The 15,380-nt window shown below is 44.9% G+C and overlaps 1 protein-coding gene and 2 pseudogenes across 15 annotated transcripts in view; 2 read left to right on the top strand and 1 right to left on the bottom strand.

The window, feature by feature from the left end:
* FAM161A (FAM161 centrosomal protein A) overlaps positions 1-4,595 on the bottom strand; it is a 63,614-nt gene extending 59,019 nt beyond the window's left edge. For 7 of the 15 annotated variants that reach the window (XR_010149503.1, XR_008546252.2, XR_010149499.1 and 4 more), the window contains exon 1: positions 3,884-4,572. Coding sequence is in view for 5 of the 15 variants with exons in the window: in XM_063789823.1 (XP_063645893.1) it covers positions 3,884-4,066 (183 nt within the window). In the remaining 10 variants the exon portion in view is untranslated. Of the gene's footprint in view, positions 1-3,883 lie in introns of all 15 variants that reach the window. The other 8 variants (XR_010149507.1, XR_010149500.1, XR_010149506.1 and 5 more) reach the window with 2 other exon arrangements.
* A 1,963-nt stretch (positions 4,596-6,558) lies between these two features.
* On the top strand, positions 6,559-7,183 carry LOC134807908 (large ribosomal subunit protein eL31-like; annotated as a pseudogene).
* Positions 7,184-8,387: 1,204 nt separating this feature from the next.
* On the top strand, positions 8,388-9,051 carry LOC107971286 (serine/arginine repetitive matrix protein 1-like; annotated as a pseudogene).
* Positions 9,052-15,380: the final 6,329 nt, after the last annotated feature.

Raw genomic sequence — 15,380 nt, 5'->3', positions numbered from 1 at the left:
GGGAGGGCGGCGTAGGTTGAAAAACTATCTATTGGGTACCATGCTCACTACCTGGATACAATATACCCATGTAACAAACCTGCACATGCACCTCTGTATCTAAAATAACAGGTGAATTTAAAAATATAGGCCAGGCATGGTAGCTCATGCCTGTAATCCCAGCACTTTGGGAGGCTGAGGCGGGCAGATCACCTGAGGTCAGGAGTTGGAGACCAGCCTGACCAACATGGAGAAACCCCGTCTCTACTAAAAATACAAAATTAGCCGGGCGTGGTGGCACACGCCTGTAATCCCAGCTACTTGGGAGGCTGAGGCAGGAGAATCGCTTGAACCTGGGAGGTGGAGGTTGTGGTGAGCCAAGATCACGCCACTGCACTCCAGCCTGGGCAACAAGAGCAAAACTCCATCTCAAAAAAATATATGTGTGTGTGTGCATGCGTGTGTATGTGTGTATATGTGTGTGTATGTATGTATATTGACAGTGGAGCCAGGCACAGTGGCTCACGCCTATAATCCCAGCACTTTTGGGAGGCCAAGGCAGGTGGATCACTTGAGCCCAGGAGTTCGAGACCAGCCTGGGGAACATGGTGAAACTCTGTCTCTACAAAAAATATAAAAATTAGCTGGGCGTGGTGGCATGCACCTTTAGTTCCAGCTACTTGGGAGGCTGAGGTGAGGAGACTGATTGATCCTGGGAGGTTGAGACTGCAGTGACCTGTGACTGCACCAGTGCATTCCAGCCTGGACAAGAGAGTGAAACTCTGTCTCAAAAAATAATAAATAAATAAAAAGTGGAGTCAGAAGAAAAAAAATAGGTTCTCTCCTACTTATTTTTAATCATTATAGGCTGTTCATTTCTTTCCCAACATTTCCCATCTTACAGTTATGTGTCTGTTCGTTTTTTGTTTTTTGAGATGGAGTTTCGCTCGTTGTCTAGGCTGGAATACAATGGCGTGATCTCAGCTCACTGCAACCTCCACCTCTTGGGTTCAAGCGATCCTCCTGCCTCAGCCTCCTGAGTAGCTGAGATTACAGGCATGTGCCACCACGCCCGGCTAATTTTGTATTTTTAGTAGAGATGGGGTTTCTCTATGTTGGTCACGCTGGTCTTGAACTCCCAACCTCAGGTGATCCACCCACCTCGGCCTCCCAAAGTGCTGGGATTACAGACTTGAGCCACCGCGCCCGGCCCTGTTCATTTTTAATTGTCTAATTTCCCTCACCAGGCTGAAAATTCTGTGAGGATGTGAGCTATACACTGAATAGTTAATGACTAGCACTTAATAAATGTTCAATATTTGTTGAAAAGATAAGGTTGCCCCATTAGGAGTGAGATTTTGTTTTTTCTTTTTATTTATTTATTTTTTTGAAACGTAGTCTCACTCTGTTGCCCAGGCTGGAGTGCAGTTTTTGCATCTCGGCTCACTGCAACCTCCGCCTCCCGGGTTCAGTCAATTCTGCCTCAGCGCCCCCTAGTAGCTGGGATTACAGGCGCGTGCCACCACGTCCGGCTACTTTTTGTATTTCTAGTAGAGACCAGGTTTTGCCATGTTGGCCAGGCTGGCCTCAAACTCCTGACCTCAAGTGATCTACCTGCCTCAGCCTCCCAAAGTGCTGGGAGGAGTGAGATTTTAATTGCGAATTACAGAATACTGCGTTACCTGTGTCATCATCAGTCATATAACAGGATATGTGGACCAACATCTCTGACTAAGGCCAGATTCAAGGAACAGGCATCAGTGCCCAATATGAGCACTGCAAGGGGGGTGCGTGTGTATGCCAGAGCTGGGAGGGTGTATAGGGATGGTGCAGGGGTTGGGGGGTTGCGGGGCAGTGTGGGGTGGGATGAGTGGTCTGGCTTTGGCAAAACCAAAGAGCTGAAAGAGGCCTATTGTGATGGGTGGTTCTCAAATCAATCTTGTGGGTTAGGTATAATATTTGACTTTACTACATTTTATAGATAATAAGGTTAAGGCAAATTAACCTTTAAAAATCAAGATGGAGACCCAAGCCAACCAGTGAAGAAAGCAGAGCCTATTTCCTGCACTCTTTCTGCCTTCTTAATGCCTCTTCCCCCAGCCTGTGCCCCCTGGCTATCAGGCCCACTGTGGCAGCTTACCCAGCTTTACTTTTGGATCCCTCATGTGTGGTGGTCTCAGAACAGTACCAAACTCTTAAGACTTGGCTTCCTTTTGTTTTTTTGTAGGATCCTGTCCTTTCCATACTAGATTATTGTATAAACTGATCCCTCCTAAGGTAATAACAGTTTCTAATACAAATTTGCCGTTTAACAGGGCACTGTGGAAGCATATCTGCAACTTAGAAGTGACTGACTCCTTTACCACAGCAAGCCAAAGTTGAGTTTAATCTTTAGGAAGGCACACAAATGACACTCCCACTGGCAACTCGCTTACATAGATTGCTCTTTAGAGGAGACACACATTCTTTCATTTGGTTCTCATAGAGCTGAGATGGGAAAAAAGAGACAATTATTATAGTTATTTTACAGATAAGGAAACTGAGGTTTAAGGAAATTATGTCCTAACACCACCTAGGAAGTGGCAGGGAATGGATCCTAACACAGAACTCTTCAATCCTTTTTCTCCATCACGTTGCCTTGTTGCCTACTGAAAATTGTGTTGAGGGGTAGCTTCATCATGAACAAAATCGGTCCTAGCACTCTGATCCTGGTTCATGTTCAGGGTCTCAGTCTGCCTTACTCTGGATAACTTCAAGTTGTTTGTCTGTTGGTGAAAGATTGGTCACAAAAGGTGTTGCTAAAGATGTTCTCATTAACAATTTTACTGTAGATTAAAGAGATTAGAATTCCAAAATATCCAGTGATTTCAGTTAGTCCTCAATCATAAGTTTGGTGTCTGAGAAGCTTTGGACACATGGTATTAGGAAATTTTTTCTATCTGCAGATTGCTAGTTTAAATTCAAGATTCCCATCTCTTTTTTTTTTTTTTTTTTTTTTGAGACTAGGTCTGAGATCTCAGCTCACTGCAACCCTCGCCTCCCAAGTTCAAGCGATTCTCCTGCCTCAGCCTTCTGAGTAACTGGGATTACAGGTGCGCACCACCACGCCCGGCTAAATTTTGTATTTTTAGTACAGACGGGGTTTCACCATGTTGGTCAGGCTGGTCTCGAACTCCTGACCTCGTAATCCGCCCACCTCGGCCTCCCAAAGTGCTGGGATTATAGGCACGAGCCACCGCGCCCGGCCAAGATTCCCATCTTTTAAGTGAATTGAGCAGATGGCAGACCCTGCCCTCTACCTGCTGGACTGGTGTCCCCAACAGATTTAACAATGAAAACTGATCAGTGAAAAGGCCGTCTCGCTGTACCCTAAAGAGCTGTTTAGGAAACACTGAAACCTCAGTGATTTGCTTATCTGTATCCGTGTCTGATTTAGCCAGTGAACACGTGATGGTTTTAAACACACATCTTTAGAGCACTATGTTGAGATCCGCTTATAACCAAGATCTTAAGGTAATAACGAAACACACCTGACAGAACAGTTTTCCTCTAATTACTATATATAGATAGATATAGATAGATATATCTATATATATCCATTCCCGAGATGCTGGAGAGTAGAGAGTAAAATTCTATACTTTGCACTTGCCAGAAACAGTAACATAAATGTTGTCTAGGAAGCTTTTACAACAGACTGGTGAAAATTAAAACACTTTTAAACGCCTCGATTTAGAGTAATTTTCGTGAGCGTAGAGAAGGGGCTGGGCCAGGACCACCAAGTAGGGACTATGTGCACAGGGACCCGCGTTTACCAGCCTGCCCTCAGCTGGGCGGGGAACCGGACAGCCCTCAGCCTGCACCCAGCCCATGCGAGGTCCCAGCCCAAGTCCCGCCCCAGTATTACCGATGCCCCAGCGGGCTGCGCCACTTTCTCCTCCTCTTCGTCCTCCAAGATCGCCTCCGCTGCCGCCAGGGCCTTTAAGGGGTCTTCGCGTTCGTACTGGGCGACCCGCGCTCCAGTGATGGGATTTACCGGGGTCTGGAGACTGGAGGCCACCAGCTTCGCCACTCGGTGGGAGGTGGCCATCGCCCCGCCTCCGAGGCCTGAGCGCCTGCGCTGGCCCGGGGCGGGAAAGCTGGTGCGGCCCTTGGCAACCCGGGGGCGCCTAGCTAGGGAGCCGGTTGCTATGGGCGCCGTAACTGGGGACGCTACAGGAGCCGCCAGGGACCAAAAGTCACGCAAAATCCACTCAGGCTGCCAGAGACCCGAGTCGGGTGCTTACTGGATCATGGCAGTCAGTACCGAGTCTGTTGGCTGGTTCCGAAGGTTGGCAGACTGAACAGGGCACTTATTCCACTCCTTTGCGTCTAACCGCCTGAACGCAGACTTCTCACATTATACAATGAAACAACTGCTTTTGTGAAGAAAAGAGCGCTTTTTTATTAACTGCAATAACATGTTAGAAGGAGACGGTTGATGGAGGAGACGGCGGCGGCGGAGGAAAGCAGGGCGTGTTACTGGGTGGCGGTCTCAGAAGAGTGGCAAGGTTGGCATCCCACTACCTAACATGTCTCCCGCGGGGGCCAGAGTGGGAAGGAGGGCGGTACATTCTACTCTGATTGACTTGAGGGCTAGCAGGAATCCACCAATCAGAAGGAGGCTCCCAGTTGTCCCTCTCGCGTTTTTCTTGGCATGACCAATAAAAGCCCAGAGTTGGGTGGCGCCTGACCCTCCCACTAATGAGTGATAGTGCAGGTATTGTAAACCTGGCGTTTGCTTGAGAGTGACAGGATTGAACGGCACAAGTGCCCAAGAGTCACCACAGACACATCCCTCTCCCTCATCCGTATCTTCTCTTCCCACTCGGGATTTGGACGCATCAAATGGCGCCTTCCCTCTGCACCACGTGGCAGTAAGAGAAGCCAAACCTCAAAATAGCGGACGTGGTGCAGTTTCAGACATCTGCTCCCTAAGCCCCTGCTTACTGAGGCCGAGGCTGCCGCTCCCTATCTACTCCCTCCCTATCTACCCCCTCTCTATCCTTTGCCCTCCTCCTGCTCCCCAGCCCTACGACCGGCCCCCTCCGGTCAGTATTTTCCTCGTTATGCGTTGCACATCGTCGAGAACCCGTCTCTAAGGTCTGAGCCCTTACCAAACCTTTGTTCTCCTGTCTGGGTGTGAGCACCTACCTACAAAGTCTCCTACGTCCCCACTTCCTTCAGGCTGCTCTTGGTTTTAGCTGAACAGTTGCTTCCCATGCTGGAACAGATGCTGACTGGGTTCTACGCAGAAGCCAGAGCCAGAACCATGAGATATGCACCGCCAGGTGTGGCCAAGTGTCCAGGGGAGCAATTTCCAGTCAGACACGGCAGCCAGTTTTGTGGCTACAAAACTGCCTCAGCCTCCGGAGTAGCTGGGATTACAGGCGCACTCCCGGGAGACGGAGGTTGCAGGGAGGCGGAGGTTGCAGTGAGCCGGGATGGCGCCACTGCACTCCAGCCTGGGCAATAAAGCAAGACTCCGTCTCACCACCACCACCAACAACAAAAGCACTGATAAGGAATTATAGCACATGAATTATAAATAATGAAATATGCTATTCTCTTTACTGTAAATTCCTCATAGACAATTGCTTCTCTCAGAATGCTTTCGTTGGTTTATGCTGTACTCCTGTATTTGTGGCCAACTTATGGTTGCAATTAACAACCTAGTTCCAACATGAATGTTGGTTAATATTTTTGTTTTTATTTATGATTAAGATGAGAGTGACATGTCCAAGATCTATGTCAGAATTTCACTTGTCAATGTTATGAGCAACTTCTTTGCTGAAATAGATAATAATTTTCTAACACTGGAATAATTTTTCTTAATTTTTTCTGCAAGTCACAATGTAAAGGCTACAGATAACACAAACTTCTAAGTTTACTCTGCATTAATATTTTCCACATCCGTTTCTTAAGTTTAAATGTCCAATGTTTAGCTTTTGCTGATTTCCATGATGTCAATATTCCCATCATGGCCAATTTCAAGCCACCAATGTGACATCACTTAATAAGAATTTGAGAAAAGATGTCTAGTAGCACACCATTATATAGTATTTCCACCATACAAATACAGTAGATGCAAGGAACATAAGAGAAGTGAAGAGTTTTAAGAAATTATCTTTGTTTTTGACATAATTTATTGTAATTAACAAAACTTAATTTTTTTTTTTTAAGATGGAGTCTCTTTGTCACCCAGGCTGGAGTGCAGTGACGTGATCTCGGCTCACTGCAACTTCCGCCTCCCAGGTTCAAGCGATTCTCCTGCCTCAACCTCCTGAATAGCTGGGACTACAGGTGCCTGCCAACACGCCTAGCAAATGTTGTATTTTTAGTAGAGGGCAGGGTTTCACCATGTTGACCAGGCTGGTCTTAAAATCCTGACCTCAGGTGATCTGCCTGCTTTGGCCTCCCAAAGCACTGGGATTACAGACATGAGCCACCACGCCCAGCCAAGTTAGACATTATAAAAGAAAAATAACTAGAAAAGCCTTTTTAGTTGGGAAATTTAAAACTCTTCAAAAAACAATTTGTGCATTACAGAAAAAGTCATGGCAGAAATTATCTAGAGAGTCAAATAACAACAAAAATACAATGTGTCAAAATGTCTTAAATGTAAAATGGTGCAGCCACTTTTTAAAAGTTTAGGCCTTCTTTCTCCCACAGTCCCTCATGTTCTTCCTTTCCATCTTGAGCCTGGCAGAATGGCTCCTGCAAAGAAGGGTGGCAAGAAGATGAGCTGTTCTGCCATCAACAAGGTAGTGACCCAAGAACACACTTGGGTCACTAGCTCACATCCATGGAGTGGGCTTCAAGAAGCATGCTCTGTGGGCATTCAAAGAGATTCAGAAATTTGCCATGAAGATGGGCACTCCAGATGTGTGCATTGATACCAGGCTTAACAAGGCTATCAGGGCCAAAGGAATAAGGAATGTCCCACACCATGTACATGTGCGATTGTTCAGAAAACATAACAAGGATGAAAATTCACCAAACAAGCTCTATACTGTGGTTACCTGTATACCTGTTACCACTTTCAAAAATCTAGATAGTCAGTGTGGATGAGAACTAACTGCCACTTGTCATATATGTCAAATAAAGCTATAAACCCGGTAAAAATAATTGTGACGGCTCCTCTGAAAGTTGAACATACAATTACTATATGACTCACTCCTAGGTATATACCAAAGATAATTGAAAACATGTTCACACAAAAACTTGTGCAGTGTGGAAGAAAATGAAGTAACTAAGGTGAAGGCTTTCTAAAGTGGAGTCAGGAGATTGCTAGGGGATTGCATTCACACCTGCTAAAAAGTCAAACCACCGAACAGACCTGTAGAAACAACTGAAGTCAGTAAGTATCTGCCAGCCTTCATCATCTCTCAGCGTGAGTACCCTAATTAACCAACCAATCAGAATGGGTTTGAGATTTAAGAGTTCTACCCAGCCCATGAACTGCCTCTGAAAACTTCTTGTGGGAATCCCCTATTTAAAAAACCCTCCCCTGTGTTTGCCTTATGAGACACTATTCAGGGCTGCTCTGATTCACTGTACGTGAATTGCAATTCTTTGTTTCTCAAATAAATTAAATGCTATTTCCTTTGACCTCTGTGTCTCAATCTTTTTTCTTTTTTTTTTCTTTTTTGTCGCCCATGCTGGGATGCAGTGGCATGATCTCAGCCCACAGCAACGTCTGCCTCCCGGGCTTGAAAGATCCTCCCATCTCAGCCTCCAGAGTAGCTGCGACTGTAGGTGCGGGCCACTACACCCAGCTTATTATTATTATTATTATTATTATTTTGTAGGGTTTCACTTATGTTGCCCAGGCTGGTCTCGGGCTCAAGCAATCCGCCCTCCTCAGCCTCTCAAAGTGCTGGGATTACTGGCATGAGCCACCATGCCCAGACTCGATCTTTGTTGTAGTTAACACAAATGTTCATCGCAGCATTAATAGGAGCCAAAAGATAGAAACACTTCACATGTCCTTCAACTGTTGAATGGATAAACAAAATGTGGTGTATGCATATAATGAAATGTTACTGAGCCACTCCCCCAACAAGTGGGCTTTCCCTCTGGTCCAGGAGGTCCAGTGCACTTTGGGTTAGGCAGCAATCTCAGAGCTCAGAAGCAAAATGACCTTCCAAGAAACAAGTGCAAGACAAGATCATTGGTTCAGCAACAAATAGATGCTACTGAAGGAGCTGAAATTTGCAGGATGCCTAGAAAAAAAGGCAGACACAAGCAAAGTAAATTTGGAGGCTAATAAAGACTTAGATAACAATATGCATAATGGAAATTCTTGGGTTTGAAGAAGATGCTGTGATTGAGTTTATATTCAACCAGGTGGAAGTGGAGAACTGAACCAAAATGGAAGTTATTCCTTGCATCTCAAGTGTAACATCATCATTGTATTAGGTCTCAGCAGAATGAACATCCCAATGTCACACTGCACTCCCTTATGTGTTTGGAAAATCCAGACTCCAAAATGATACAAAGCAATCTGACTGGGTTTTTGAATGAAATAATTACTAGAGAATTATGGGAGAACTGTAGTCCCTGCTGTTAAGTGCACAAGAAGACATCACTGGAATCTCTTCTGCTTTCCTAGAACTGAAGAAAGAAGAAGAAAAAAAAAAAAAACAGAGACAGATAGAACAAGAAAAAAAAAACCTGGTGTCTCTGAAAAAGCAATATAAGGAGAAAAATAAGGATAAAGAAGAAAAAAGAAAGCAGAGAAAAAGGGGAGAGGTCTTAAAGCCCAAGAAAATGTAAATTCAGATCTCCTTCTCCTAAAAGAGGATCCTACCCTGTCAGGAGCAAGAGAATGCACAGTCATTTTCAATCTCCCCATCACAGAACCAAGAGGCAGAGACCTTCCCCAGCTGCAGAAAAGGAGAAAACTCCAGCGCTACCAGAACCTTTCAAGAAAGTGAAAGAACCTAGTACAAAAGGCCACTTCTACTAGTGCCATCTGAAAGTTCCCAAACCTGCACTTGTACCAGAGCAAGTAACGAACCTTCTCCAGAAAGAAACAAACAAATCTGAAAAGTTAAAGAAGATTCAACCAAGATCTCTATCATTTTCCAAATCATTATCACAGATGCGTCTGGCTTTCCTTATCATACTTGCTTTAGATGGCGCCATTGATCCCATCAAGATGATATTCACCTACAAGAACAGCAGAGTCAATAAAGTGGCCATCTCCTTGAAGGATTCCACCAAGCCATAGCGGGAGCAGATCTCCAGTGAGATGAAAAAGGCACTCATCAGCATCGTGTCTAGGAGTAGCTCGTTGTCCTCTTGAGAAGCTTCCCAAGACGACATCCAGCGCCCCCTGAAAAACTAGTAAGTTCTTTCCTTCAGCAAATCCTTGAAGGTGAATGTGCACTGGCTGTTGCCTCCAGCAACTCCACTGCCAAAAATGCATCATTCCCCAATACCCCAGCAGCCAACTATACAAGAAAAAGTTGTGGTTTTGCAGCTCCACGAAGAACTTAGTAAAGTGACAAAATGTGAAGGTACTTAGAAAAAGAGTCCCCTTCATCAGCACCCAAAGCCTAGAAAAGTTGAGTTATCCGAATCAGAAGATAAAGGTAGCAAAATGGCTGCCACAGATTCTGTGCAGCAAAGATATTAATATAGATGACAAAATTAGCAGTCTTCATCTGACTCTGCTCCTCTCCTCAGATGATGGTGAGCGACTCAAGAAGTCCCGTGTGAAAAACAGGCAGGCAGGCAGCTCCCCAGAGTGCCTCTTCAACACCGTGAAGGCACCGGAAGACATCCTCTTATGCTAGACGGAGAAGTCCCTCCCCAACACCCACCAGAAGGCACATTTTCCTTCTTTCACTCCTCCTCAGCTGCAGCGCAGGTCTCTTGATACCACCACCAGGAAGGGCTGCTTTTCCTTCCCACATCAACACTCACCTTCCTCAAGAAGATACTCTCCTCCAGAACAGAGGAGATACTCTTCTTCTCCACTTCACCTTCCAAAACAAAGGGCATCACTTTCTCCACCCGCAAAGCACAGGATCTCCCATTCTTCACTTCCCAAACAAAGGATTCCCCAAGTCCCCAAGAGATGTTCTCTTTCATCATCATCAAAGCACAGGAAAGGGTCTACCTGGAAGGCACAGCTACCGCAACCAAATGAAGCTCCTCAGACCTCCTCAAGTCCTATCCCGTCTGTCTCACGATCTCCTGAGCTAGAAGCTGAAAAAGAAAAAACAAAACACAAACAACCCAGAACCTCCATCCTCTGTCCAGTCTTAGTCATCCTCTACTCTACAAACTGGTCACCAGTGTGACTGCTCAAACATCAAGCCCACCACAAGCAAGGAATTCCTATGAAGAAGGAGTCAGAAAGAAAAAGAATGGGACAAGCAACATAAAAAGTATAAAAAATACCTGAAGCACAAAAAACATGAGAAGGAAAAGGCTGTGGGGGCAGCTAGCCTTAATGGCCTAATGGCTGTTAATTCCTGAAGCCATTGCTGTTCCCACAACAACTCTGGTGCTGTTCAGCACAAGAAAAGGCCCTGAGATCAAATGGGGAAGGCTCAAATGCTCCCAAAGTCTTAGATGGAAATGTTTGTTATTGTGTAAATTTTATTTGGTTTGTATGCAATTAATTTCAAAATTGCAAAACTGTGTTTGAGCTTTAGACTGTAACATTTGTTGTAATAATTGCTATGTTTGCCGGGTGCAGTGGCTCACGCCTATAATCCCAGCACTTTGGGGGGCCGAGGCAGGTGGATCACCTGAGGTCAGGAGTTTGAGACCAGCCTGGCCAACATGGTGAAACCCTGTCTCTACTAAAAATACAAACAAATTATCCGGGCGTGGTGGCAGGTGGCTGTAACCCCAGCTACTTGGGAGGCTTAGGCAGGAGAATCGCTTGAACCCGAGAGGCGGAGGTTGCAGGGAGCTGAGAATGCGCCATTGTACTCTAGCCTGGGTGACAAGAGTGGAACTCTGTCTCAAAAAAAAAAAAAGAAAAGAAAAGAAAAAAGAAAAATTGCTATGTTGAAGTTCACCATGTTTAAAAAAAAAAAAAAAAAGATGCAGGGGTTTACATTGAAAAAAAAAAAAAAAAAAGGCATGAACTTCTGATACCTGCTCCAAGGTGGATGAACCTTAAAATACAATGCAAAGTAAAAGGTGCCAGACACAAAAGGCCACATATTATATGATTCCAGTTATATGAAATGTTCAGGATAGGAAAGTTCATAAAGACGGAAAGTATTTAGTGGTTGCCAGGGGCTGGAAAGAAAGGAAATGAGGTGTGATTGTTAAGGAGAATGGAGCATCTGTGTGGGAGGATGAAAATGTTCTGGAATTAGATAGTGGTGATGGTAGTTGTACCACCCTAAACATACTAAAAACCACTAAATTGCATACAAAAAACAAACAAACAAACAATACCTTAAAAAAGTGTTTTGTTGGCCAGGTGCAGCGGCCCACGCCTGTAATCCCAGAACTTTGGGAGGCTGAGGCGGGCAGATCACTTGAGGTCAGGAGTTTGAGACCAGCCTGGCCAACACGGCAAAACCATTTTAGTCTCTATCAAAAATACAAAAAAAATTAGCCGGGCATGTTGGCGTGCACCTGTAATCTCAGTTACGGGGGAGGCTGAGACAGGAGAATTGCGTGAACCCAGGAGGCAGAGGTTGCAGTGAGCTGAAATTGTGCCACTGCACTCCAGCCTGGGTGAAAGAATGAGAGTCTGTCTAAAGAAAAAAGAAAAAGTGTTCCGTCTTTTGACAGTTTGACTAGGAGGATCTAAATATGGATCTCTTTAAGTTTGTTGAGCTTCTTGGATGAGCAGATTCATATTTTTCATCAAATTCAGGAAGTTTAAAGTACCCATGGCCGGGCACGGTGGCTCACACCTGTAATCCCAGCGTTACGCCTGTAATGCAGTGGATTTGGGAGGCTGAGGCAGGTGGATCACCCGAGGTCAGGAGTTCAAGACCAGCCTGGCCAACATGACGAGCCCGTCTCTACTAAAAATACAAAAATTAGTTGGGCGTGGTGGCGGGCACTTATAATACCAGCTACTTGGGAGACAGAGGCAGGATAATCGCTTGAACCCAGGAGGCGGAGGTTGCGGTGAGCCAAGATCGTGCCATTGCACTCCAGCCTGGGCAACAAGAGCCAAACTGTCTCGAAACAACAACAAAACAAAACAGAACAAAACAACTCATTCTGCCCCTTTTTCTCTCTCATTTCTTCTGGGACTCCCATTATGAGTATGTTGGAACACCTGATGGTGGCGGGGTGGGGGGGTGTCCCACAGGTCTCTGAGGCTTTGATCATTTTTCTTCATTCTTTTTCTTCCTGTTCTTTCAAACCTGGTCATCTCAGTTGACCTACCTCCAAGTGTGCTGATTCTCTTCTCCAAGTTCAAATCTGCTGAGTGCCTTCAGTGGATTTTTCATGTCAGTTATTATACTTTTCAACTTCAAAAGTTTTTTTAAATTATAATTTCTATCTGATATTCTTTTTGCAAGACATCATTCTCATGAATAATTTGGTTAGGTCTTTAACCCTGGTTTCCTTTAGTTCTTTGAACATATTTATAGTAGCAGATTTAAAATCTATTATATGCACAGCATCTGGGCTTCCTCAGGGACAGTTTATATTGACTGTTCTTTCCCCCCATATATGAGCCATACTTTCTTGTTTCTTTGTGTGGCTCAAAATTTTTGCTAAAAACTAGACATCTTGAACATGCCAGCCCCAGATGTTCCCAGTTAAATGCAGCCACATAAGTGATCTCAGAAGAACTGCCCATCTGTGTCCAGGTGCCCCACAAAATCATATGAAATAATGTTTAAAGCCACTAAGTTTGAGGGAGGAGTTGGTTATATATGAATTGATCACTGATACACCATTCTACTACATAGACATTGAGTTGTTTACAGCTTTTCATTATTACAAAAACAAGTTTTTAAGCTACCCCTTGCATACTGATGGGACAGCTATATGTTGTCATCCATGCTCCGGAGATCCTTATGGGATCAGGCTTAGGCCAGATTCCAGAGGAAACCTTAAGATTGCTTCACTTCTTCCCCTATCTTGTGCTGCTTCTCTCCCTTCTAAAACTCCGTTTTAGATTTATCTTGATGCCACTTCCTTAATACATTACACAAAAGAGAAAAAGTTACATGGAAAATTTGAGAAAGTAATGGCTACTTTGAAAATAGAGATCTTAGTTACACTGGGATTATGGGTGCATTGGCTCATGCCTGTAATCCCAGCACTTGGGGACAAAGCAGGAAGAAGTATAGCTTGAGCCCAGGGGTTCAAGACCAGCCTGGGCAACATAGTGAGACATCAGCTCCAAAAAAAAAAAAAAAAAAAAAATGTGGCTATGGGCCCAAGCCCATACAATTCACTGGTCTTACCATGTTCCCCATCACTCTGATACAGCTGTTTTTTTGTTGTTTGTTTTTTTGAGATGGAGCCTCGCTCTGTTGCCAGGCTGGAGTGCAGTGGTGCAATCTTGGCTCACTGCAACCTCCGCCTCCCAGGTTCAAGTGATTCTCCTGCCTCAGCCTCCTGAGTAGCTGGGACTACAGGCACGTGCCACCACACCAAGCTAATTTTTGTATTTTTAGTAAAGATGGGGTTTCACCATCTTGGCCAGGATGGTCTCTATCTCTTGATCTCGTGATCTACCTGCCTTGGCCTCCCAAAGTGCTGGGATTACAGGCATGAGATACAGCTGGTTTTAAAGAACAGTGGAATAGCTTTTTAAGACTCAATTACAGTGCCAGCTACGTGGCAACACTTTGCAGGGCTGGGACATTCTCCAGAAGGCTGTATACTCTGAATTAGCACCCAATATACAGTGTTGTTCTCTCATAGCCATAATTCATGGGTCTAGGAATCAAGAGGTGAAAATGGGAGTGGTACCATTCACTACTACACCCAGTGACCCACTAACACAATTTGTGCTTCCTGTTCTTGTGACTTTGTGCTCTCCTGGTCTAGAGGTCTTAGTTCCAGAGGAAGGGATGCTTCCACCAGGAGACATAACAAAGATTCCACTGAAATGAAAAGTTAAGTTGGCCAGTTGGCCATGTTTGGCTCCTTATGCACCTTTGAATCAACATGCGGAGGGATTTACAGTGCTGGCTGGGGTGATTGATTCTGACTACCAATGGGAAACTGAACTACTTCTCCACAATAGAGGAAAGGAAGAGCATGTCTGGAATACAGGAGATCCCGTAGAGTGTCTCTTAGTACTACCATGCTCTGTGATTACGGCCAATGGAAAATAATAACCGCCCAATTAAGGTAGAACTACTAATAGCCCAGGCCCTTCAGAATGATTTGGATCACCCCACTGAGGAAAGGACCACAACCAGTTGAGGTGCTTGCTGAAGACAAAGGGAAAACAGAGCATGTAATAGAAGGTAGTTATCAATAGCAGCTACAACCAAAATCACATTACAGAAACGAGTGCTGTAATTGTCATTAGTTCCTCACTTGTCATGAGTATGGATGTGGATATATATACATATACTGTCCTCTCATTATTTCCTTATCCTGTAATAACATAAGGTGTATTTTTTGTATTACGGTATTTTGGTTATGGGGCATCAAGAAGAGTAAAACTTCAATCAGTGACTTTAACTCTTCTTCTGAGGAAGGGGTTAGTGTGTTTTTGGTCCTACACAGGATAGTTGTATCATGTCAGCTGGATTTATGACCATGTTATTACCTTATTTGAAGGTTTAAGTATGGTTTAAGATGTATGGCCGGGCGCGGTGGCTCATGCCTGTAATCGCAGCACTTTGGGAGGCCAAGGCGGGCGGATCACGATGTCAGGAGATTGAGACCATCCTGGCTAACATGGTGAAACCCCGTCTCTACCACAAATACAAAAAATTAGCTGGGCATGGTGGCAGGCACCTGTAGTCCCAGCTACTCGGGAGGCTGAGGCAGGAGAATGGAGTGAACCCGGGAGGCGGAAATTGCAGTGAGTCGAGGTCGCACCACCGGATCTCGACTGGGTGACAGATCAAGACTCCGTCTCAAAAAAAAAAAAAAAAGGTGTATATGATGGCCAAGTTGACAGTGGGTAGATTTATGATGCCTAGTTTCAACCTGGCCAAGGGATATTTGGTTAAAACATTTCTGGGAGTGTCTGTGAAGGTGTTTCTGAAGGAGATTTAACATTTGAATTGGTGGACTGAATAAAGCAGATAGCCCTCCCCAGTGCTGGTCAGCATCATCCAATCTGTTGAGAGGCTAAGAAAAAGGTGGCTGGGTGTGGGCTCAGGCTGGGCATGGTGGCTCACGCCTGTAATCCCAGTATTTTGGGAGGCTGAGGCAGGTGGATCAACTGT

Source organism: Pan troglodytes, chromosome 12 (assembly GCF_028858775.2).
Source record: "Pan troglodytes isolate AG18354 chromosome 12, NHGRI_mPanTro3-v2.0_pri, whole genome shotgun sequence".
In the NCBI taxonomy this organism is placed as follows: domain Eukaryota; kingdom Metazoa; phylum Chordata; class Mammalia; order Primates; family Hominidae; genus Pan; species Pan troglodytes.
Note: the sequence above shows the minus strand (reverse complement) of the source record. Positions and strands in the feature narration are given on the sequence as shown.